The sequence below is a fragment of the Lepidochelys olivacea genome, assembly GCF_965140295.1.
Source record: "Lepidochelys olivacea isolate rLepOli2 genome assembly, chromosome: 2".
Classification (NCBI taxonomy): Eukaryota; Metazoa; Chordata; order Testudines; family Cheloniidae; genus Lepidochelys; species Lepidochelys olivacea.
Genome location: NC_140412.1, coordinates 16,901,437 through 16,928,288, shown reverse-complemented (window position 1 = coordinate 16,928,288; position 26,852 = coordinate 16,901,437). Strand labels below are relative to the sequence as shown.

At 46.0% G+C, this 26,852-nt stretch overlaps 1 protein-coding gene across 1 annotated transcript in view; it reads right to left on the bottom strand.

Annotated features, from left to right (window-relative positions):
- KCNQ3 (potassium voltage-gated channel subfamily Q member 3) overlaps positions 1–26,852 on the bottom strand; it is a 295,713-nt gene that overhangs the window by 52,625 nt on the left and 216,236 nt on the right. Inside the window, exons 2-3 of the mRNA XM_084621034.1 lie at positions 5,308–5,398; positions 2,639–2,765 (exon numbers count right to left, since the gene is read on the bottom strand). Of these exons, the coding sequence (XP_084477160.1) occupies positions 2,639–2,765; positions 5,308–5,398 (218 nt within the window). The remainder of the gene's footprint in view (positions 1–2,638; positions 2,766–5,307; positions 5,399–26,852) is intronic.

The following is a 26,852-nucleotide window of genomic DNA, read 5'->3' as shown; positions in this document are numbered from 1 at the left end:
ACCCAACACGATAGCAGATGGTGCCACAAACCCAACTGAATTACCTGAGTGCTTTACCTAAGCCACTGGTAGATCAACAATGGAGCACCAGCCGATTTCCCCACTCCCCAGCCTTGCACCCCTGCTGGAGTATAAACCCAAAATTATACCATCTTGCACTGCACAGGGATCTGTACAACACAAGCTCATTAATATAGTTTGCTTCCCCTTTGATATGGGAAAGATATGCACCAAGCCTTTGCTAGCTGAGCTGAGATTTTCCCAACCACTTCACTTAAAACACATTGGTTAAGATAAAACATAAAACAAGCCTATTAACTACAGAAAGATAGATTTTAAATGATTATAAGTGATAAACAGATCAAAGCAGGTTACCTAGGAAATTAAACAAAAATGCCAACTAAGCCCAATATACTAGACAGGATTGCAATCAACAATATCTCACCCTGACTGATGACAGAAGCAGGTTTTCAGATTCTTGAGGTACAGGCTGCATTTGCTGTGCAGCCTTGGTTCCCTCCCCCATTCCAAGTCTTTGTCTGTCAGAGGTTCTTCCAGGGGTTGAGTTGCGGGGGAATGAAGACAAATCATGATGTCACTCCCCACCTTTTATAGTTTCTCCATATGGTGGGAACCCTTTGCTCCAAGCTAAGGTCCTAGCCCAGTTTGTGGAAAAATGAAGGTACCAAAATGGAGTTGTGTCATGTGGTCTGGTCACATGCCCTTGCACGCCTTGCTGAGTCTTCGCAGCCATTATCCAGAGGCTGTCTGAAGCGGTCTCAGGAAGGCTCACCAGGTGGGGGCTAAGCTTCTCCCAAGGCCAATAGTTTCCCTTAATATCCTCATTACCTTGAATAGGCCCCTCACAATCAGCGCTCTAGACTGGGATCATGTTGCTTAGTGGGTGTCACCCAAGTGTAACCACATTTGAGACACAGAGACATAGTCAATATTCATAACTCCAGATACAAAAACGATACATGCCTACCACTACAATAATCACATTCAGCAAATTGTAACTTTTCCAATGACACCTCACATGACATATCTTGTATAAAATGCATCATAATTATGTCATAATCGTATCATAATCATACCACTAGGATGAATATAGGGTGCAGTGTCACACCATCATCTGCTGCTTCATTCCATTTGTTTGTGCTGTAAAATCCGCAGCAAAGATCTGAAACCCACTTATGAACTCTGTCCCTAGCCAATTAAACAGGCACCTGTGAGTCAAACACAGCTTGTGGCACTGGCAGAACCAATCTGGGACCCAGATAATCGACACAGCTCATATTTGATATGGGACACATTCTGAGTTGGTTTAGAGAAAGGGGCAGAAAATAACATGAGAATCAGTCTTGAAAAATACAGGTTAATGAATCAGAAGGACAAACAAACCAGAGGATAAATATTCTGTAAGTGGAAAATAGTGAAAGCAGGAATACCAAAACATAGTGGTTAGAGAACAAGAAGCCCCTCTTTCTACTGGTGCCCCCTAGTTTTTGGCAATTTGGTTGGCTGTCCAGGTTAACCTCTTAAGGCCAGTGCTTTATTTTTGTGAGTGAGATAGGACCAATTTATTGATCAATTAAAGAGGTCTGAAATGCAGATTGCTTTTTTATAATTTATGGACCTTTATGAGACCATAATTATCCCAGTGGAAATAGGTAGCAATTATGTCAGAAACATTCTCAGGGCTCTTAGCCACTGCGTCTTTCAAGTGTATTTAGAATCAAAGTGTCTGAAATGACACCATGTCAGTTTCTTACTCATTCTCTCCGAATAATTCCATAACGAGTTGGTGTCATTTACAAATCAAGAGATGATTTTTCTAATCTAGAATTTTAAATATGCAACTGAGCTCTTCTCACTCCTTACATTGCCATCAATAAAGAGTCTGTGCTTAGAATTTAGATGACAATTTCAACGATTATACATGAGACAGAACAAACCCCAGCTTGCATACCCAAAGCGATACTGGCCCTTAAATAGTAATACGAGTATTATTATTGATTTGTATTACAATAGCACCTGAAGGCCACTACTGAGACCCTATTGTGCAAAGTGTTGCACAAAAATATGAGTCCCAGCCCCTGCCCTGCAGAGCTTATATTTCTAAACAGCCAAGACCAACAAGGCAGGGTGGAGGAAACAGAGACACAGAGAGAGAAGTGACTGGCCCAAGATCATATAACAGAGGTGGGCATAGATTTCGTGATTCCTACTTCAGTGCTCATTAGACCACACTGCAGTAAAAGCTTGTTTGTGTTGGTAAAGTAAGCAGACACAACTCAAAGATACAAAGGGAACAGATACGTTCAGTAAAGATGTGCCATTTTACAGTGATTTTTCAAACTATAACAGTGTATGAATTAAAGTTGTTGAGATCCTGCAGAACACCTGAGCAGATTCTGCAGTAAGTATCCATTTCCAACTCTCTGTCAAACCATGAACACTGTTCTCAAGTGAATCCAGGTTTTCAGGTACTTTATAATTCTTTCTAAACAGTGCAGAACTCTTAGCATCCTGGGCCTTTGTACTTGTCATTCATGGGGTTTTAGACACCAATCACATCTGACTCAGAACAGAAAAGGATAGACATATGGAGAACAATCAAAGAGTTTGTGCTTACCCAACATACACAAAGGCTTCCTGGCAAATTTGAGCCTCCCCCTCCATCCTTTATAGCGACAGCAACACCCAGCAGCCCAGATTCTTAAGGCAAACTCTGCTCCAAAGATGAAAATGGCAAATGTTTCCTGTACCAAAAACACAAATTATATTCTTAGACACATAACAAGGCTTGCAAGAATTCTGGACATGCATTGCTTGCTGGATCAAACAGTGTGTGCACTTGTCTATGATTTTATATATATATATAGCCAGATTTTCAAAAAAGCTCAGCACACGGCATCTCCCATTATTCTCAGTGATGAAAGAGGGGGAATTCTCCATTGTTTTCAAAGGGAGTAACTGGGTGCTGAGCACTTCTGATAATGTGTCCACTTCATTTAGGTCCCTAGATGGGAGCTGAGCCCTTTTGAAAATCTGACCCTGAATGTCCCTATAGTATATGTACAAATAATCTGTGCTTTTTGAAATGTATACAGATAGACCCGAGCTGGGAAATTGGAATCTGGAATGAGATTCATATTTACCAGTGTTTGGGTGAATTGGGAGCAGAGTTTTGGTTTAGACCCATCTCTGAGATGAATAGTCAAATATGAGCTCCTCCTAATCTCTTAGAGTTGTTGCAGATCATGCCCGTAAGTCACTGGTAAACTAATTTTTAAATCAAATCTCTTTACTGGTCATAATGAAGCATGTAAAATTTTGCCATTACTGTCTGAAATAACTGGCATTGAGTCTCTGGACATAGTGTCGTTGCATTATTTGTGTCATAACAAAGGGCTGAATCCTCAGATGCTCCAGCCCATAAGGTGGCTTTACACCACCCCTGCAGCTGAACTTGGGGGCTGCTCTAACTTGCACCAATGGCTGATAGTCACCCAAGGGTGGGCAGGATGGCCAAAGCACATCACACTCCACTTCACCCAATCAGCCCATTTCTGTGCTCTACACTGTGGGGAGCTAGGAGGGGTGGTAAAACTTCTCCAGCCCTCTTTCTAAATCGTAAAGGAGCAAAAATGATCATCTCTTATAACATTCACGTTTAATTCAGGTCAGAATTCACATGTATGTCACTGGGATGAACAGAGAGGCAGATGGGGAATTCCCAGCATACTGCTGCTACTGTGGTTTGCTGGGAGACAGTTTTATGCAAGGCTGGGCTAACATAGCAGCTCTCTGATTACCCTGTGGTGGCTGGACTTTGACTATAGGTACTTCTTGTTAAAGGGACACCATCAACTCGAAGTCTAATCAGTCTTACAAAATTATTTCAATGTAGTTTCATTTACTGCACTTGTGCTAAAGCTACTGGCAAATTTTTGTGCATCATATTTGTTTTCTCCCTTTCTGCTGTGTGAGGGTGTGTGTACACTGCAATCAAAAGCTCGCAGCTGGCCCAGGCTCATGGGGCTTGGGCTAAGAGGCCGTTTAAGTGCGGTGGAGATGTTCGGGTTCGGGCAGCAGTCTGGTCTCTAGGACCCTGCAAGGTGGGAGGTTCCCAGAGCTCAGATTGCAGCTGTATCCCAAATGTCTACACCACAATTAAACAGCCTCTTAGCCCAAGTCCTGCAAGCACAAGTCAGCTAGCAGGAGCCAGCTGTGGGTGTCTAATTACAGCAAAGACACACCATGAAAGACCCAAACAAACAACAGTTCAAACCCAGAGGGTGGGGTGGGCTTGAGAACCTGAGCTGTCACACTGCTGTTTCTAGTGTACAACTCAAGCCCCACTAGTGCAAGTCTATCCACCCGGGCTGGGAAGCTAACGTTTAGACATACCCGTAGGGTTAGATTTTCAAAAGTGCTTAGCTTAGGCCTAACTCTGCTTCCACTAAAGTCAATGGGAGTTTTACCAATTACCTCAGTGGGAGCAGAATTAGGCCAACATTGATTGGGTGTTATTGAAAATCCCATCCTAAAATTATAGGATCTAAAAAGTTTTCCCTATCCATTATTTCCTCCTAGTCCCGGGTTGTTATAATCTATCAAGTGCTGACAATACCTCAGGCATTCAGCGGTACACAAAAACACAGTCACTGCTTGAAGACCATCAGCTTTTTGCACACAGGCTACTAAATCACATAGTGTGATGGGGTATACCAACCCCTCTTTCCCCCCCCTCCCCATTGAGCCCTCAAGGGTTAATGAGCTGCTGTGGGCCCACTCAGCCTTGCCCAGCCACACCTGCACTTGCTGTCAGGTAATGAAGGGGCACTTAAAAGGGGAGGAGGAGAGCTCATGTGCTGGTTGGTTGGGAGGAGAACAGACCTCCTATTCTTTGCTCCTTGAGGAAAAGGAACAGCCCAGGGCCCCTGCAAAGGCCACAGCCTACCAGAGCCTGCTGTGGGAAGTAGGCCTTGCTCAGGACTACTGAGTTTGTTTTGGTATTACTTTTCTTTGCCTGATTATAAATGGACTATTGGCCCAGACTGGGCAGCTTGAGAGAGACCTAAATGACCTACCACGCCTATTCCAGAACCCCAGCCTAGGAGGGATGTGGGGAAGTGCCTCAGTAAATACTATGGACTTCTTGCAGTCTACATGAGCCTACCATGTAGTGAGTCTGGGACCCTGAAGAGTGTGTGGTCACCAGTGGTAATGAGTTTTCATCACTGCTGAATTTAATCCAAGAACGTTAACAGCATGACATTGCAGTCCCAGTCTACTTACCAACAGCAGCAGCCAGTCTCCTGAAACAGTTTCATATTCCTTGAAAGTTGTTAGGACAGCTAAGATCAAACACCCCAGAACTATCAGAAATCTGGATTAACATAAAAGGAGAAATTGGGCATCGTTACCACTGTATCCACTTAAAAAGAGCTGGTTTAAAAAAACCCACAGAGGCTTTAAAGGGATCCCCATCCATGATCAGAGGGAGATGGAATGTCACTGGGATCAAGGGCTCTGAACCTGAGGGAGGCACAGGCAGTGTTAGGGTCAAGACTACCCTGCCCTTCCCATATTGTTAAGTGGGAAGAGGACCCTGGCTCAACCCCAGAGTTTGAGGGTCCTGGCACGGAAAAGTGGTTCACAATATGGGAAAGGTAAATAGAGTCATTCTATCACTGACTCTGTGGAAGGAGGAGAGCATCTCATTGAGATGTTCCATTTGTGGGTATTACCTCCTGCATAAAGGATTTGCCTTATGCAGAGTGTTTAGGTGTTACCACCATGATGGACACTTTAGAAATGCATAGAATAATCATTACTAATAAAATGGCATTGCAGTAACAATAAAGCAAACCCACTTGGCATGTACTGAAAGCCAAGAAACATTAAATTAACATTTCTGTGCAATTAACATTTTGGCACCAATAATATCATCTAGTGCTTTTTATCACCAGATCTCAAGGAACTTTACAAAGGAGGTCAAAAACCCAGGAAGGCATTAATAATTCACAAACCCTTGTTTGCACTGAAAATTTTAGTGCTCTCCTTCTTTTGTAATGCAGATATAATGGGGTGTGTAACCCACTTAGGCTTTGAAAGGGTTGATATGGGCCTCAGAGGTCAGCTATGCTAACTGGCTGCACCTGGAGGGTGGCTGAGGCTTAATTAATGATGAAGGCAAACTGCAGAAGAAGCTAGGTGGTTAATATAAAAAATAGAGCAAGTAGAGAGCAGAAAGGGACTGGATCTTCACAGAAAGAAAGATTGGGGAAGCATGGAACCTCCATTTCTATGCAGAGAAAATTCAGCCAGTTCAAAACTTTACATTCTTAGGACTTGTGTTCGATAAACTAATTTGGAAGGGTCAAATAGTTAATATCCAGTGTAAATGTAAAAAGAGGATGAATCTGCTTAAAAGTATTGCTGGGAACAAGAGATAAGAACTCACTGATGATGCTGAATAGGGCACTAATAAAACCAGTTATAGATTATGGAGGCAAGCCTTTGAAATCTTCATCTTTGAAATTAACAGTTAAAGAATTAGAGCTGATCCACGCCCAAGCACTGGTTAATCCCATGTGGTAAAATGTTACAGCACCATTGTGTGTGAAGCAGGGAGCTACTATATGTTTAAGGATGAAATTGTTACATTTAACCTTTTGGGCTAAGATTAATGGAAACAGTGAAGATAAGAATACTAAACAAATATATGAAGATGGTTGGGAAGTAAATAGATCAGATGTAACTGGATGTCACCTACTCCCACATGCTAACAGGGTCAAAAGATGGGAGGGAGTGGAAAGTGAGTGAAAAGGAAGGACCGAGAGAGATTGAAATCGTCAGTCATGAGCAGTCAAACTATACCTGGACAGTTGTCTCTTCAGTTGTGAATTTGGAATTATATGATAAGATAAAGGAAAAAGCAGAGCCATCAGATATGATTGTGATGCTGGCAGACCAGGTGCCGGCTCATGCCAAGGTCCCTAGGCCTCACTGAACACTTGCAATCGCATAGCTGGAAACCAGTGTGGCTCACCTGTATGTTAGCATTACCAAAAGAGATGCTAGCGTTATAACCATATGTTTAGACTTTATGGAATGCTTGTAGGATGCTGCATGTATTAACCCTACCTATAATATTTGCATCCCATGTTATAAGGTAATGTTATACAAATATTTAAGACTATAAATTCCCCACAGTCAGGGGAGAAGCATTACCCAGTGTGAAATACTAGTTTACCCCAAGAAGTGTTAGCTCCTGTCCACCAGGAAAGACTATTGAATCCAAACGGGCCACTGTGGAGTAGAGACTTTGTCGACTGCTCTCCCCCCCTCCCCCGCCCCACCACGAATACGTTACGTCCAGGAGCATCTGTCCCATCAGCTTGGACTCAAGGGAAAGGGGGGAATAAAAATCCTAAGCAAAAGAAATGGAGGCCTCTTTATGCTGTCTGACCTCTGAGGGGCAAGGATTCCTAGGCATAAGCAAGAGATCCCCAAGCTGCTTAGCATGGATTAGTCCCAAAGGACATAAAAGCTTGCTTATTATAGAAACTTCAATTACCTTTTGAATTTAAGATTGTACCTCACTTGTATGTGTATGCTTACCTGCTTAATCTTGTAAATAATTCTCATTTCTTATCTTTAGTTAATTACAGGATTGGCTACAGGTGTTGGCCTTGGTTTGCCATCTGAGTACAAGCCACCTGGGGTACGTGACTGGTCCTGTGGGACTGGGAGCAATCTGAATATTATTGTGATTTTTTTTTTTTGGCGTAAGTGACCATCTATCACATACTCCAGCTTGCCTGAGTGGCAAGAAAGACTGGAATGCCCAAGGGGACCATCTGTGACTCCATGGTAAGACTGTTAGCGTGCTTTAGGAGTTCACACTTGTGACAGGGCTGGTGAAATCTAATTATAGAGTTTAGAAGCAGTTTGGGGTTTCTGCCCTGCTTTTTAACAGTTTGCCCTGTGGCTGGCACACATGATTGCGAACCACTCCAGACAGCATAACAATGACAAATAAAATTTATGAGTTTATATATGGCAAATGGGATCAGCACTGTCCATTCTGTATTGACAGACCTAAAGATGACGACACTGGTAGTGTGGGAATGGCCTTTTGTATCCCTGAATTTGGAATTAAGAGATCTATGAGACTATCCAATTTGGTGGCCATTATGACGGCCGAATACACGGGCATACTGTTGGCACTGACCTGGCTAAGGAACGTATGCCAAGCTACAACTGCTATCCTGTCTGACTCTGAGTATAACAGCAATCAGTAAGGGAGCCTCAGAGAGCAGGAATGACAAAATATTGTTCTTAACTATGAAGAGAGTGCAAAGAGAAAAAAGGATGACGGTTCTATGAGATATGTCCTAGACTTAAGGATAATGTTGTACTTCCCAGTTATGACAGAACAAGCACCATAACTATATTTACAGTGCTAATAGGCCACTGTGGCCTAAATGGTAATTTATATCTACTAAATGTGCACAAAAACGGGTTGTGCGAAACATGCAAAGTTAAAGAAACAGTTGACCATCTGCTGTGGCAACGCAGGGAGAATTATGCAAAAAGAAAGATTCTCTTCATGAAGAACTGAGATGTGTCAAGGTGAAAGAATATAGTCTGAAAGGATTGGTGAGAGAACAGGGAAAGTGGGGTAGCATTAAAAAAGCATTACAGTGTATTTTTAAAGGATGCAGGACAGGGTGAGCGGACATAAGCTTTTGATTATGTAAAAACTGTGGTAGGTGACAGTCATAGCCTCACATGCTGAGGCTGCTGAGCCATAAAATGACAGGAAAAGAAAAGAAGAAAGAAAGGGACTGTAGGGAGGAGAGGAAAGACCTTTGCAGTCCCTCTTTGTGACTAGAGAGGTTGTGGGGAGAAAACCCAGGGGGAGAATAAGCCCTAGGATCCTACCCTGAGTAGAGGAGGCTGGCGGAGAGGAGGGGAGGAATAGAGCAGTCACTAGGATGGAGAAGGCTCTGATGGTGTGCCCTGAAAGAAGGGCAGGATTTGGATGTCCAGGGAGAGAGCCCTGGGAAGTGTTCAGTTAAGGAACAAAGCAGGGGAAACCACAGCAGAGGGGGATGAAAAGTCAAGCCTGAGAAGGTTGGAAATTGGTACTTTGAGATTCTACTGGGGGCTTCCTGGGGAGAACCCTGTGAGACCTGGCGTGAGACAAGGGAGAATTTAGAGGTTGTGGGGAGAAGGGCTGAGAAAATCTGGGTAGGAAGAGGTCCAGGGATGCAGCAGTAAGGAATTTTGTGGCGCAGACCTTGGCTGCTGGCTATAGGGACCCTGGACTGGAACCTGGTGTATGGGGAAGGCCTGGGTTCACCTACCAGCCAACAGAGAAAGTGGTGTGAAGCCCTCACCCTGAGATAAGGGGATAAGGACATTGGAAGCCCTGAGCCAAGGGAATGGAAGAACCATAGGGCCCTGAGTTGGAGTCGGAGACCCAATATAAGCACACTGGACTTTTATTTGTTGATGTCAGAAACAATGATGGGGATGGTCATGGCTAGTGGTTGGAGCTGTGGCAGCTGGGCCTAGTGGTTGGTGCCAGGGGTCAGAGCCAGAATCGAGTCAATGGAGTGAGAGCAGAACTAGGAACAGGGCTGGAGCGAGAGCAAGGCTTGGGGAGTCTGTTACCACTGTCAGGCAGGCAAGAGTTCCAAGCCCTAGAGCAGCGGTTCTCAACCTATTTATCATTGTGGGCCGCATATGTGGCTCACAAAATGTTATCTGGGCCACAGGTTGAGAACCACAGGGCCCCCCACCTAACCTCCCCCACAACCCCCCATGCTCAATGCCCTCCACCCAGAGACCCCTCCACAGAGTGAGGGCAGGAGTGGAGAGCCGGGTGTGGAGCGGAAGGCAGGGACCCCAACCCTGGACCCTGCTGTAAGGGGACCCTGATCCCTGCTGGCTGGGCAGACCCTGCTGAGGGGGTATCGGGGGACAGTCAGGACCCCGGACCCTGCAGGGACCCCATACTACGCCATGCTGGCCTGGGCGGCACCCAGCTGCCCAGACCCTGCTGCGGGTCCTGTGGCGTTTAGCATGTTGTATGCTAACTGGGCCACGGGTTGAGAATTGCTGCCCTAGAGTTGCTATTCCTCCACTGAGGCTTATATACCTGCCCTGGAATTACCAGACTGGTTCCTGGCTTGCAGTTTGGCTGGAGCCCAGCACAGGAGAGACTCATCACCTTATAATTAGACCAAGAATTGACAACCTTTGGCATGTGACCCATCAGGGAAATCTGCTGGCGGGCCGGGACAGTTTGTTTACCTGCAGCAGCCACAGGTTCAGCCGATTGCAGCTCCCACTGGCCGCGGTTCGCTGTTCTAGGGCAACGGGGGCTGCGGGAAGCAGCGTGAGCTGAGGGATGTGCTGGCAGCCACTTCCCAAAGCCCCCATTGGCCTGGAACAGCGAACCGCAGCCAGTGGGAGCTGCGATCGGCCGAATCTGCGGACGCTACAGGTAAACAAACCGTCCCGGCCCATTAGCGGATTTCCCTGATGGGCCACATGCCAAAGGTTGCCGATCCCTGAGTTAGACTGTTACCCCAGAAGGGGTGGACCTAAAGTGTGACATAATCAGAGGCCCATGCAGAGGTGGACCACCAGAGTGGCCTTTGGCAGGGGTTGTGAGATGGGGGGAGAGCTGCTATGCCTGGCCACAAGGAGGGGCTCCAGTGGAGAGACTTCTTTCACAGGAAAAAGAAAATTAAGAGGCCAGAGGCACAAACAACACCAAAGTTCTGCTCCCTGATGCACATGGCTCACATTACGGCTTGTCTATACTGCCCTGCAGTTTGCATTATCAGGGTGTAAATCACAAAATGCACTAAAGTGCTGCGTTTTAACTTGTCTGTGAGGACGCTATGGGTGTGTATTAAAAGGTTCCTAGTTCACATTAATGTAGTCCTCTTCAAACAGGACAATCTCTGTAGGGCTCCGTTCAGAGACTTGGGGTCACATCCTCAGCTGACATCAATTAGTGCAGTTCTAATTAAGTAAATTGGTGCAGCTCTATTGACACCTGCTGAGGATCTGGCCCTAGATCACCTCACCTCTCCTTTAAGTTACTAAGATAATGAAAGGTTTAATGATACACATAGAAAATATTCAAGGGAAGTTACTTTTGCAGAAAGTTTTTACTTAAGGGCCCAGCCCTGCAAGAGCACTCAAGTCAACAGAAGCCGGCCTACTTAATAAATGGCATTGATGGGCAAAGCCCATCAAAGCAAGAAAAGCCGCACCCATACAGGTGAGGGAGGAGCTACAGAACCCAGCAATCAACAGATCATGGGGGCATAAGAAATGAAAAAAACAGGGAAGGGATACATGTCACAGGGTCAAAATGAGGGATCTAGAGGGGGGACACCAAGAAGAGAACTCTGGATAATGCCTGCTGTCCTGAGACAGTCCAAGATGTCAGTGGATGCTACTGAGAAGAGCTCTTCCCAGATGCATGAAAGGTCCCAGAAAACATCCTCTCTGAGTTTCCTCCTGGACAGATGGATGGCCATCTTGGCCAGTGTCAGGAGGAGGCCGAAGGGGAAATCTTACAACTTGGTGATGCCACAGATGGCGTGTGCCTAGAGGAAAAGATGTGAGGAGAAATGCAGCCTAAACAGAGGGTTGCAATTTGGAGTATGGCAGGTAGGCATACACCAGGGACTCCCTCTCTCTGCAAAAGGGTCATGTGTCTGTGGCGTTGATGAACCATGCCAACCACACACCGTGCTCACAGTTCTATGGAAGAGTTGCCAGCCAATGTCACCAGTGGGACGTGGAACCAGTGTGGAGTAGAGATGCCAGCCCAACAGCCCAGGAAATAGAAGTGCACTCTAGCCTGCAGACAGGCACAGCACAGGAAATGACATTGCTATTCATGTGCCTCATTCATGTGCCCCCACAGGGACCTGGACAAAGCTCTCCCCCGCCCCATGTGATATAGGAGAGCTGCATTGATGCCCATGTGATCCTCAGCCTTTCTTCTGAGAATGCCAACAAAGATGCCAGTGAGGTGGAGGCATGAAATATGAACACCAGCTCATTGGATGTGTCTCACTGAACCGCTGATATGTAATGACAATAGTTGGCTTTTGTACAGAGCCCCTAAAAACATTAACTCATGAATCCATACCATGCCCTATTAGAGCAGTCTGGGAGCCATATCCCTCTCCAATGGAAAACTCAACCAAAAGGGTGAAAAGATTTGCTGAAAGCCACATCTGAAGACCCAGCTCTGCATTCATTCCTCCAGACCAGAGGTAGTCAATAGGTGGGCCGCAGGCCAAATCCAGACCACCGAACACTTTTGAACAGACCGCAAAATCTTTTTATTTACTTATTATTATCATTAATATTATTGTTATTGCAATGTGAAAAATGTTTCTCTGGAGTCCCTTGACTATACCTTGACCAAGAAATTTGGACCTTGACAAAAAACAACTGACTACCCCTGTTCCAGACCATGCTGCCCCACTCATTGGTTTTTGATTATTACTGACCCTAGAAGTGGAAGGCTCTGTTTCCTTACCAGTCCTCTGGGTCATTCAGCAACAATAGGCTAGCACATGTCTAGGCCTGGAAGAATCCAATTATTATTATATTTAATTTTGATGGAAAAATAGATTTTTATTTTTATCTATTTTAATTAAAGTTTCTGCAGAGTGTCAGCAGTTTGGATGAACCTCCCCCACCACCACCACACAGGAGGACACCCCACTGCTGAATGGCTCCAGCTGGGGGCTCATCCTCCTCCTTCTTGCAGTCTTGGCCAGGAGTCTTTGCTCTACCCTGCCAGGACTGCAGCGTCTCCACTGTACATTGCGCCTGCAGGGACTCTGAGCAGGTCCTGGCAGGGCAGGGCAGAGACCCCCTGTACTCCCAGCTAGTGAGTGAGAGAGAGCAGGTCCACGACAGCGGTGCTGCAGAAGGCCCCCTGCCCTGCTGCAGGGCCACTGACACCTGAACCCTGCAGGTGTAAGTGCAGGGCAGGTTGTACTCCTGCTGTTATCGAATTTTTGTTGTTGTTGATTTCAGCGTACCCATTGACATAGACATTTTCCGACCTTTATAGAGTAAAATCTAATCTTGCAAACCCTACGTCTAACACTGTGCTTTTTGTCCCCCTCTAGTGGCTAGATCACATATAGTGGTTTATAAGTTTACTACTGCCTCAAAGCTAATGCACCTGGTCAAGCCGTTAGAAGCTCGTGGTTTTAGATCCAGAGGTGCAATAATCAGTCTCCGCAGAAGACCCAAGCCAAGTCATCAGTGCACATACAATTAATGTAAAAAACCCCCAGATTCTAGAGACAAAGACCTTTTGGGGTTAAACTACAGAGGAACAATCAAATTAGCATCTGTGTGTTTGGCATTAACAAGGAAGTAGTTGTGACTGTCTTCCAGTATTGGCCACAGGATATTACAGAGACTGGGTGGGTGAGGTAATATCTTTTATGGGACCAACTGCTGTTGGTGAGAGAGACAAGCTTACAAGCTCTTCAGAAAATTTCTGTGTAAGAGCTTGTGTCTCTTACCAGCAGAAGCTGGTCCTATGAAAGATATTACCTCATCCACCTTATCTCTCTAATCAACAGAGCTAGTCTAGTTTTCTACAATGGCTAATCCTACAATTCTACACTAGCTTTCTACAATGGCTAATCCTGCAAGTCACCTTGGAAGCTTGTGGTCTCTTGCCCTTAGATTCTGCATTGCCAGGAGTTCATTACAATTGTTTTTGTTCCCATTTTCCTAAGGGGGGGGGAACCTATCTCCTTCTAGGAAGAGGGCAAGAATTTGTAGCATCATGAAGAAATCTGTACTTCAAAGCGGGGGCCATTTAAAGGCAATGTCATAAGAGCAGTTTTTGAAGTAGAAGATTTTCTCTCTGTTCCCTTCCTGTACAAGCAAAGAGGCAGCAGCTAATAAGCAAGGCCTCCTCCTCCTCCCTCTCCTTCAGACACATTCTTAAAAGCTCTTTGCTTCAGGGTCCAAAGCAACACCACTGCAAGCATCCCCAGAGAGTCTGACAAGCTGGCTCTAAATGTGCTGGGTCAGCAGTATCAGGTTGCGCAAATGCCAGCTGTGACAAAGTTCCTCCTCTACCTTGGTGGGTCTTGCGCTTAGTGGTGGATTTGCTTGCCTCGGAGATTCACGGAGCCCTCAGTTTGGCCATTTTCATGAACCCACAGTCCAGGTCAACTCCTCCTGTGTCTGACTAGGAATTGGGAGGTTTGGGGGGAACCTGGGCCCGCCCTCTCCTCCGGGTTCTAGCCCAGGGCCCTGTGGAATGCAGCTGTCTACAGTGCCTCCTGGAACAGCTGTGTGACAGATATAACTCCCTGGGCTACTTCCCTATGGCCTCCTCCCAACACCTTCTTTATCCTCACCATAGGACCTTCCTCCTGGTGTCTGATAATGCTTGTACACCTTAGTCCTCCAACAGTATGCGTTCTCACTCTCAGCTCCTAGTGCCTCTTGCTCCCAGCTCCTCATACACGCACCAAAAACTGAAGTGAGCTCCTTTTTAAACCCAGGTGCCCTGATTAGCCAGCCTTAATTGATTCTAGCAACTCCTTGATTGGCTGCAGGTGTTCTAATCAGCCTGTCTGTCTTAAGTGTTTCCAGAAAGTTCCTAATTGTTCTGGAACCTTCCCTGTTGCCTTACCCAGGGAAAGGGAACTACTCAACCTGGGGCTAATATATCTGCCTTCTATCACTCTCCTGTAGCCATCTGGCCTGACCCTGTCACACAGCCTTCTGGATTTTCAGCACTAGGCAACCTTTTCCTAAGAGCGGTCTGACTAATTTGTTTGGTTTCCTGTGACACAAGTTCGGAAAAGCTGCCATTTCTTATTCCAATGTTTGCAGCCTTGAAAGAAAAAAGCAATCTGTGCAATAGCCTCCTTCTGTATCATATCACTGGGACAAGCTTTAAAGATTCTCCTTAAGTTCCAGCGTGCATGGGTTACAAGGAGACACTTAGGTGCCCTGCTTATCACATGGATGATCGGGAGTGGGGCTATAAAAGCAAAAGGTGAAGCTGCTATTATGCTAGTTACCTGGGGTTGGTTAATCTTCTCCCTCCACAGCTTGCTGACAGCTGGAATGGCCTCTGGTCAGTGTAACCATCTGAGTTGCTTTGCTCTTGTTTTTGAATTTTGTTTGTGTTAATAGAGCTGGCTCTGAGGAACAGACTTGAACTGAACTGTAGTTTGGGGCTTTATTTTTAGGGTGGCTGCCCACCGGCTTACTGTCTCTCTGTTTGCTTGCAACTAATACATGTAAACAATGAGATGGGATGGGATGCAGAGCCCAGGAAAGAAGATGCAAAGAAAGAGCCAGCACATTCAGATATGGCATGCTGGGCAGGTCTATGTTACTCTACAGCCTCGTCTGCACTAGCACGAAGTCAGAAGAGGTTCGAAAAATATTTTAGTCATCATGAAATTCACCAGTGGTGCCAAACTTGCTCTGTTGGAGGTTGAACCTGCAGAGTTTGACTTGGTTTTGGCCAAACCATAAACTTGAGGACTGGATTAGGTGGGTAAATCTGAAAATTAGCCCAAACGCCTCCAAAACTTAGTCTGGTTCCCAACCTTCAACAAACCTTTGCAGTAGATTTAGACCAAGTTTGGGTGCATTAACAAACTCTGAAACCAATGCATGGATCATTCCCTTCCCAAATTAAGAGCCACAGGAGGGGAGATCTCCAGCCATCGTGACTGAAGGGAGAAAAGCCTTGGGGTCCAGCCGCAAACCTGTTGAAATCCTTTGACTCCCTGGGAAACCAGGATCATTCACACAGAGCTTCTTTAAACATCTTCCTACTGATCCCCTCATAAACCCTTCCCATTCCCTCCCGTGGTGGGGACTGTGAGGGCCAGGAATGTATTCTCACATTCTAGTTAGCATCTAAACAATCTGAAATCACCGAGGAGAGGACATTCCAGATGCTGTGCTCTGGCTGTTGTCTTCAGCTGCACAGTATGGCCGGGTCAGGCAGGTTGTTATCTATCCTCTCTCTGAAATGATTTAACAGCAGAAGGGCTGAGAAGTGGGCCATACTGTGGTCCAAGGTTCAGTGGCTTTGAGCAGAGGGATCGCCCTTCCCTGGATTCTGCAAAGACCCTTCTGCAGGGTCAAGGATCTGCAACTGGGGAGGGAGCAGGCCTGGGACTACACATGATCCCCTGCTTCATGGGGAATCCCTGTAAATGTATATGCCGTCTGAGGCCACATTAATATTTCTCTTGCTTCCCTCTCCCAACATGGGAGCTTTCAGGGACTGCTACAGCAGAGGAAGCCCTGGCAAAGCAACAAAGCTACACAAAACCTCCAAATGCATTGCTTCAGATTTATGTGGATCAGCTAGGATCTGCATGGTTGTGGGGGTGGAACAGAGAGCTTCTGTATGTTCTCCCCACCCTGAGTTTTCCTGCATTAACTCTGTAGACATACCTGTCATTTTGCAACCTTGGCTGATCCATCGGGGATCTCTACAGCTAAACACATGAGCTGCTACAGCTTGACCAAAAGAACCACACCTCCTTAGCTGGGGCTGTAACAGACTCCTCTTCTCTGTGGATAACATGCATCACCAGTGGGTCACAAGACAAAGTAAATCAGAACAGGACAAATAGCACAAGCTCCCTTTCCCAAACAACCTGCTTGTCTCGTAAATAAAATAAAAAATCTTCACTAAAAAGTGATTAAAAAGACTCTCTCATTCATCCATCCTCTTCACTGTACATTAATTCTTTCCGGCCAACATCAGTCCAGCAGCAGCGACCTGCTCACAAACACAGTGGCACTGTAAGACAAACCTATGTCACTCTGCAGGAAAAAGTGCTTTTCTCACCATGCAGAATACACAATCGGCTTTTTTAGGTTTGACCTTGCTCATGGAGAAGGAGAGAAACAGGAGATGATATAACTCAGCTTCTATTCCCGCTAGGCCAGCTTGGCCAAGGGTGCTGTTTTGGGAAGGGCATGTGAGATACACAAACCAATGCAGATAAAATATGAAACAATATGAACCTTCATTCAAAACTAAACTAGATTTCAAGGCAAATGTGAGCTGCCAGGGTCCTTTCAACCTTCCCTGATCTCAGACCATCAGTTCCATAGTACTGTATAGCTAAAAAGTGGAGAGCTACCGCTTTGCACTGTTAATAAGTTAGGAAACAAATTCACAAAACTCTTACCCCCTGCCCTCCCTCCCACCCCCCAAACACACTCCACAGGGGATAGCATCAGCTAGAGCAGGGATTGGCAACATTTGGCACGTGGACTGCCAGGGTAAGCCCCCTGGCGGGCCGGGCCGGTTTGTTTACCTGCCGCGTCTGCAGGTTTGGCTGATCGGGGCTCCCAGTGGCCACGGTTCGCCGCTCCAGGCCACTGAGGGCTGCGGGAAGTGGCGCGGGCCGAGGGATGTGTTGGCCGCCGCTTCCTGCAGCCCCCATTGGCCTGGGACAGCGAACTGCGGCCAGTGGGAGCTGCAATCGGCCGAAGCTGCTGACGCGGCAGGTAAACAAACCGGCCCGGGCCACCTGCCAAAGGTTGCTGATCCCTGAGCTAGAGGCAGTACTCCTAAAGGCCAGGAGCAGAAATAACACTTCCCAAGGTGCTGTGGAGAGTCTAAGCATTAGCAGCTCTTGCTATAAGAGAACAACACGGCAAGGTTTTGCATGGACTTCCGGAGCGGTCTGACAATCACTTGTTGCTGGAGGTGACGCCTGAGCCGCCCATCAGCTATGGCCCCACTGGATCAGCAAACGCGGCACCAGCAAACACGGCACTAGCACGAGTGGTGTTACTCAGGAAGCATCCTGTTCAGGACAGCTGAGCCGGGAGGACTGGGTCACTGCACCCTCACCCCTCTCCCCAGCAGACACATTGAGTCCAGCTCCGGGACAGCTGAAGACCATTCTTTTGATGAGATGCAGATATCCTCCATCCTCATCACCAGTCCGCTGTCGCTTATGAATTCATGAGAGGGGCAGGGATGGCAAATGAATCATCTCCTCCTTGAAGGCGAACCTCAGATAAGCAATTCAGAGGTCTTCATATCACGAGAACTCTGATTTATGCACCCGATGGTATTGTACCTGTGTAAATTTGACTTGACTTTAGAGTATTTCTTTCACTCTGCATTACCATAAGCAATTAATCAGCATTCAGAAAGTCAGGATGATCATCCATAAGCGAGCAATATTTTATTTGAAGTCTGAAGTTGAAGTGTTTGGAAGAGGTTATCAGCCTTCTCCAGAGCAGCCCAATTATTATTCCTGAAACGTTTTGCCAGTATCTGCAACAAAGTTGTCTGACATAATATACGATGACCCCATTTGCTCAACTGACACATTAATATCTCTGACTGTATTATCCCTGTTTAACTTGACTGTTTCAAATAAGGACAATTCTATCCAACTTCCAGGAGAAAACATAACACGGTGGGTGGTGGTGAAGGGGGGTTTAAGGCAAGATCTGCATTAAGGCAATTCCATCAGCTTAAAGCAGGACAAAATTTTGAATCTTTCAATGCATTTTTTAAAAAATTAAAATGATTTCATAATTCTGCATCAAAACCCCAATCCAGCAAAGCACTTAAGCAGGTGCTTAGCTTTAGCTGCATGAGTAGCTCAATCAAGATTAGTAGGACTACTCACATGCTTAAAGTTAAAGGTATCCTTAAGTGCTTTGCTGAGCCTATTACATGAATTTTAGAAAATAATAATGGAGAACTCCTCCCGACATTAAGCCTTCTCGACCATCCTATCCATGTAGGGTTGGTCCCTACCATTCATTTTCTGGTTCTTTTTCAAAACCTTGTTTTAAACATCCCAAATGATGGGGCTTCCACCACATCCATTGGGAGACTCTTCTGTAGCTGAATAGATTTTACCATTAGATGGATTTCCAGAAGCTTCTTTTAATGTCATCCTTTTACTCTTAGTTATATGCTGTTTTAATACTGCAATTAAATCCTCTCCCCTTCCTCGACATTGATGCCCTTCCAGCACTTGTAGAGTATCGTCATACATCTCCCCACCCTCAGGCTGTTGTTGAGCCAAACAATCATATTTGGTTCTTTTAAATCTTTCCTCATTAGCCAGTCCCCCCAGCCGGCTAATCATTTGTCTAGCTCTTTTCACAGTTCCCTGTGAGTTTGTTGACCTTCTTCTGGGACTGAGGTGACCAGACTTAAAGGCACTACCGTTGATGCATTCTCCTCAGTGAAGTATGGAGAGCAGTTAGTATCTCCCTGCTTCATCACATGATGTCTCTGTGTATGAAGCCCAAAATTACACTGGCCATTTTTGCTGCCATATGGCATTGCGAGCCATATCTAATTTGCTGCCAACTACCATCCCAGTTCTTCATTTATTATTTTCCATGCATCCCTCTCCCTTTGAATATCTGCTCTGGTTCTTAAACAACCATCATGCATTTGGCAGAATTCTAGCTCTCACATGCACAGAACTGATTCACAGTTCCTAGAATAGAACGTGCAGATGACACTCATTTTGTCAGGATTCAAGGGCATTTCAACTTCCAGCTTTGCCAGTCACTATGGATTCTATTGTTAGCAACAAAGTAGTCACCTGGAAAACTCTGATTCCCTTCTTTACAAAAATAGCAACCGCTCTATTAGCTCATCTAGTCTATAATGCTTAAAGTACATTTTTAGGTTTTGTCTAATCTAATTTTATATATGCCAAGCAACAGGGTTTCCACTGTTTCCCAGTGGACTATGCTGTAGTCTAAAAACACTTTAGGATGTCTTTCCTGAGGTCTAGCCCAAATTTTACTTTCCCTATATCTCATCCTATTACTTCAATCACACACCATTTATCAAGCCTGATCAATCCTTCTTCCTCTTTGCACCTTTCAATAATGTCCCCAATTTAGCTGTTATTCAGCCATACTATTCAGATGTTGGAAAGATTCTTGACTACTTTGCAGTTGGAGATAGTGGAAAGCGATGACAGCCAGGAGCCAGTTGCTGTTCCATGGTTATGGATCTCTTGGCTCCAGTATAAGTTAGACTAAAAGGGGCACCCTCTAATTCAGACCACTGGTAACAATGAAGTAAGTTCCCTTACAACAGTGGAGGATTGAGAGAAGTGGAGCTCAGCCCTGCCATGCCTCCCAGCCCTGCCCTCTCCTCCCCTTAGGCCACAGGAGGAGCGTGGCTTGGGTAGAAGTGCAAAGTAGCCTTAGCAGACTGGAGAATTTGGCCCATTGTTTTTGTACAGTAGGACAGCATAAATACCTTCTAATTCCTGTTTAAGAGTTAATTTATAGGGCATGCAATTTTCCTCCCTCATTCTGCTATAGTAATTTCTCACGGAACTGGTGGCACGTTTAACATAAGTTTGGGGAAAAAAACATGAATACATGTGCTATGGGGCATGACTCTCTCCTCAGAGAGGCAGACAAGATGATCCAATTGATCTATTCAGTCTGGAGAGTCTCTGATTCCTCATGGAAGGTGGGCTTGTGTTTTTATAACAATGTCTGTATGTTTGGATTTGTCACAGCACCAACCGAGCTTTAAATGGTTCCTAACACTGGCTAATTATTTAAAATGCAGGCATAAATTACTCCAGAGTGGGTGCAAATGTGCAGTCATTCATTGTTACTTCTGGCCAAGTTGCCAGAGAGTTTCACTGTCTTTCTAAAAATCAGTTGTGGGTTAATTTGGTATTTGGTGGGTGAAAACCAGAGACAGAAAACCCCCAAAGACATAAGAGTCTTGATCCATAGACATTTCAGTTCAAATTCTGTTTGAATTTGGGATGAAGGTTCTGATGTGGGTGGGTCTACACAATCGGCTCTGCTTACACCACCTCTCTTCTTTACTGTTTTTTGTTGTGGGCGTGGGAAGGCTAAGATGCCCCTGCCTCCACATGTTGGCTCCAACAGGAGCCAATCAGACCTCACTTTGCCTTCCTCTGCTAAGAGCTGGACAAAGTTTCTTGGATGAATAGGTTATGTGATGAAAATACAGTTTTGGTGAACTTGAAACTATTTGTGAATTTGACACTAATAATTTAAGCCTTTGACCAAATGGCTGGAGGAGAAGGGGGTGGGGCTGCTGACAGGCCCCACCCGCTCCCCAAATAACTGTTAGCCCAGTGGTTAGGGCACTTACTTGGGATGTGGGAGACCCAACTTCAAATCCCTACTCTGGTACAGCTCCAAAATAGACTTTTTCAATTCACCAAAAATTCGAGAAAATTCCACCAAACTTTACCCAAATCAACTTTTATTTTGTTATTTGTCAGAACTGCCGAATATTCATACTGACTGCAATGGGTTTTGGAACAGGCCCTTAATGTCTTCACATTCAAGTTCTCAACTTGCTTCTTAATTCAACAAAAATTAGGCCCAACACACATGAGATACAGAGTCAGATTACCTGATATAGCACAGGGCTGATAATGTAACTATGAGTCAAATGCTTGACATAATCTCCTATTCTCAGGAGTGATAGATAAAAAGGGACATGAAAGTGAAAGCTTCCCAGAGCACCCACATTGTAGTTTTCTGAACCTAACTTTTAATGCGACAGAAAAAGGTCATTTTGTTATTCTGATTTAACAGGATATCTATACGCACAGGGCTTGACATCAGAATATTTGCCGACCCCAAACTTTGAAAAATCATGGGCAAGGCCCCCAAATCACAGGTGCTGACTCTGTGGTGCTCTGGGGTTGCAGCACCCACAAAAAAAAACCTGGTGCTCAGCATCCACCAGCCACAGCTGTTCAGCAGCTCTGCCAATCAGTTGTTTGGTGGCGCCCCTATCAATTAATTGAGGGCACCGCCAAACAGCTGTTTGGCAGCTCAGGGAGAGGCTTGTGGGAGGGTGAAGGCCAGCAAGAGGCAGGTGGGCAGGGGTCCTGGGGAGGGGGTGGAGTGGGGGCAGGAACAGATGGAACGAGGGCAGAGCCTTAGGTGAGGAGGGCAGAGTGAGCGTGGGGCCTTGGGGTGGAGCGGGGCTGAAGCATGCCCTGGGAAAAGCAAAACTTAGTGTCTGTGCCTCAGATAATCATGAGACTATCTTAAAAAGCATGAGATCTTTAAAAAATGAGCATCAGGTACTTTATGCCACTTGTTTTGGAGCCTTTTGGATTCCTGCTCTCCAGCTTTTCTCCATCACTACGAGGGGCTGGGAAATTGCTTATATTTTTTAATAAAAACTGAGATCCTCACCTGGCTTCAGGAACTGAAGACAAACACCATATACTGTGGTACCCTTCATACTACGGTGCAAGCTGACCACACTGAAAGTTTGGAAGTAATTTGTATTATCAGGGTAGTTATGGTAAAAACCAGGGTAAAGTTAACTACTTGCAAGGACAAAATGTTCAAGATGTTAATGGAGACCACCGCAATTTAATTTGCTCGAGCTATTTCAGTCGCTGTGACATTTTAAAAATAAACACATTTAACACCGAGCTTGCTTTTAAGATTATTAAGCACATCTCAAGGTCCCCACTTTAAGTGCAAGCTAAACAACTGTAATGAGGAGCCGGATGTCATTTATCTAACATCCAGTGATTCAACATGCCCCTAGTACGGAGCATGTAATTAAGTCCTGCCATACACCAGTATTTGAATTAGAGGGCTGACTGAGAATATTGCACTCATTAGCCTCTTGAGAGAACCTGTGTTCTCTCCTCACAGTTTGGAATGCTGTGCTCTCTCCTTGCATATAAAGTCCTTCTGAACCACCGCATTTTGGCAATACATTCTGAATCCTCTCTCTCCTGGATGAAACAGCTCATGCTCTGCCTTATAGCCTACTGTGCTGGAGAAGAGGTGTGACCTTGCCACGCCAGGATTTCATTGCTAGAGATTGATAATGTAACGTTCAGCTCATGCACTCAACTGTTTCCTTCTACTTCACCCCAGGACTTGACTGCACAGCCTTCTCTCTCTTTTTAATAGAATCTTCAAAGATCTTAAAAATACCCTAGAGCTCCAAGACATTGCAGTATGGTACTTAAAAAAATCTACTTCTGAAACTACTTGCAGGAATGTATGTATTCAAGTGTATTGTCTCAGCGCCTGAAACCTATTGCTTGGTCTTTCTCGCTTAGCTTTTATCAGTTCCAGACTTCAGAGAGCACACACCCAACTGTCCATTTCAAATCCAGCCATTTTTCCTGGAAAACAACCTTGACCTTTTCATCACCAGTTGAAAAGCAGGTTTCTGATACCTTGGGTACTGGGTCCACCAACTTCTTCATGTCAGTTTAGTAACAGTCCCTTCCAGTTAGTTGATGTCCCACAGAACCACAGCCCATAAGAGAGACAATAACAGAAGAGACAAGAAGCAGCAGTTAAAGCCAGGTTGACTTCAGGGGATATTGGCTCCTCTCCATTTGCTTTCACAGTGCAGCAAGCTAAATAGCTCGAGATTACTCTGACAATTGCTTCATCTAATGTTGCTCATTGTTAAAATAAAATTACCAATATGCCAGGTCATACATTTTTTGTACGTAATCTTCTATTTAGCTAGGGCTAAATATAGATATATTTTCAAGAACTCTACCACAATACCAAATCCAAGGCCACACCATATTTTGCAAGCCTACGTGTCAAATGCTGCTCTTAGTTACACCAACATAAATAAATACATTGAACAGTCCATACTTCCTAATAAGCCCATATACACAATGAACAGGAAAGGAAAAGAGACGGACACCTATGGAACTCCATGTGACAGTGTCCTAAGGGAGGAAGAGCAACTGTGCCACATTTCCTTAGCCAGCACTCAAGGGAGGCAATGGCATGCTGCACCGGCAAATGGACCCAGAACATCCCCAGCCAGAAGGGCACAGATCTCTCCCCCATGACCACAAGATTCACACACTCTGCTGTCTATTCCCTTTTCCTTGACTTCCCAGGGTCTCTGTGGTAAGCAGAGCTGGGGAGTTAGAGAAGCAGGCTTGGGGAATCAGAGAATAGAAACAGCCATTGACTCTTCCTTGCAGAGACAAAAAAAAACATTTAAGAATAAGGAGAACATCTCTTTTTGTGTTTAAATTTAAAACGTTGCACATGTCCAAGCTGCTAAGGGAGTGAATGTGGGAAGTCTGAGGTTTGCGGTGATGATGGTTCTTCAGCAAGAAGAGCCTAAGAAAAGCATTATAACTTCAGAATCAATTTAAAAAAGGACATGTTATGTGTTAGTAAATATTTGACCAAAAATATTATAAAAAATTTAATTAGCCCGGGTGTGTGAAACCTGGAGACTAAATTCAGTCATTACTAGAGTTGCCAGGTGTCTGGTTTTCGACCGGAACAGTCTGATTGAAAAGGGACCCTGGTGGCGCTGGTCAGCACCACTGACTTGGCCATTAAAAATCTGGTTGGCAGCGCAGTGAGGCTAACACAGGCTCCCTGCCTGTCTTGGCTCCGCACAGCTCCCAGAAGCAGTGGCATGTCCCCCCACTGGCTCCTAGGCATAGGGGCATCCAAGGGGCTCTGCACTCTGCCTCCACCCCAAGCACTGGCTCTGCAGCTCCCATTGGCCGGGAACCATGGCCAATGGCAGCTGCAGTGGCAGCGCCTGTGGATGGGGCAGCGTGGAGACCTGCCTGGCCGTGCCTCCACCTAGGAGCCAGAGGGGAGACATGCTGCTGCCTCGAGGAACTGCCTGAGGTCAGTGCCGCCCGGAGCCTGCACCCCGACCTCGTCCTGCATCCCAACCCCCTGCCCCAGCCCTGATCCCCCTCCCGCCCTCTGAACCCCTTGGTCCCAGCCTGGCTCCCCCTTCTGCACCCCAAACCCCTCATCCCCAGCCCCACCCCAGAGCCTGCACCCCCCAGCCAGAGCCCTCACCCCCCCCACACACCCCAACCCCATGCTTCAGCCCTGATCCCCCTCCTGCACTCCGAACCCACCATCCCAGCCTGGAGCCCCCCTCCTTCACCCTAAATCACTCATCCCTGGCCCCACAACAGAGCCCGCACCCCCCCTGCACACCAACCCCTGCCCCAGCCCAGAGTCCCGTCCTGCACCCTGAACCCCTCATTTCTGGCCCCACCCTGGAACCCACACCCCCAGCCCAGAGCCCGTACCTCCTCCCACACCCCAACCCCCTGCCTCGGTCCGGAGTCCCCTCCAATACCCCAAACCCCTCAGCTCCACCCCCAAGCCTGGAGCCCCCTCCTGCACCCCAAACCCCTCATTTCTGGCCCCAGCCCAGAGCCCACACCTCCACCTGGAACCCGCACCCACAGCTGGAGCCCTCACCCCCTCCCGCATCCCAACCCCCTGCCCCTGCCAGGTGAAAATGAGTGAGTGTGTGAGGGTGGGGAGAGCAAGCGACGGGGGGGGGGGGAATGGAGTGAGTGGGGGTGGGGCCTCGGAGAAGGGATGGGGCAGGGGCAGAGCTTCGGAGGATGAGCGGGGCGCGGATATTCAGTTTTGTGCAAGTAGAAAGTTGGCAGCCCTAGTCATTACAGCATGAAATTCAGGATTTTAACCCTAAGTCCAAATTTCAAGACAATCTACACTGTGGCACCACTCGGGATAGGTAAGTCTACACAGCAACTAGACAGCTGTGGCTGGCCTGTGCCAGTCGACTCAGGCTCGTGGGGCTGTTTCATTGCTGTACAGACTTCCTGATTCAGGCTGGTGCCCAAGCTCTGGGATCCTCTCATCCCATGGGGCCTAGAGCCCAGGCTGCAGCCTCTGCCTAGAAGTAATGAAACAGCCCCACAGCCTGAGCCCGAATCAGCTGGCAGTGGCCAGCCATGAGCTTTTCTTTGCTGTGCAGACATACCCTAAGACATCTGCATAATGCACAGTGGCTGCTATATTTATGGACGCTATTATAGGGGTGCTCTACCTGTGTAAATGTGAATAGTTAGATCATAAACACAGTGCCAGCAGATGGCACTCACGAATATGAAGCCTAACAGTCCTTCGTATCAGTTCTGTGTAGTCAGGAAGGTTTTACTGCTCTGGAAGTGCCTTACATTTTTCAGCTTTCATTGTATTGGATATTCATATTTCCAGTGCAACCGGAAATAAATGTGAAGAAATACACAAAAATAATGTGCGTGTGTCATATACGTTCCAACATATATTGCTTGGCAGCTAAACATCCTACAGGCACTAGTTTGCTATTTCTGAGACCATCGTAATATCTGAACTGGCTTGTTCACCAACCCTATCAGGAAGCGGATTTCCCAGAATGCTTGAAGAAATCTGACAAATCACATTATTTGCTGGTTTCCTTACATGCTTCTCTTCTTTAAACAACAACAACAAAATCAATCAAACAAACAAACAAAAACAGAGAACATTAGTGCATAAGGGAATCAAACCTGAGAAGAAACATTTGGGGAAATTAAGAAATAAAATGAAGAAAAAAAAACAAAAACCCTTGATTCTGTGCTTATTGACATCACTGGCAAATCTCCCATTATGTAAAATCAGAGCCTAAGGAAGCATCCCAGTTGAGGAGAAAAGAAACAGGGGTGTGGAATTTGAGAGTCAATGGCAGAGGGAAGCAGAGGCTACACTGATATAGCTAAACCCAAAGCCAAATCCTTTCATGTAAAAGCTTCATGCCTCAGTGATATAGATCCTATGTGCAGCTGAGGCCTGCTGCGCGACCTCTCTGAATAGGTGGTCCTAAATATGACCGTGTTACACTGAGCTTGAGACAACTTGCTGAGTATTTTTCTACTCTGTTTATATTTTAATTTTTTTAGCTTATCAGCCGTCAGCTCAGGGATTTCCCTCTTGCCAGTTCC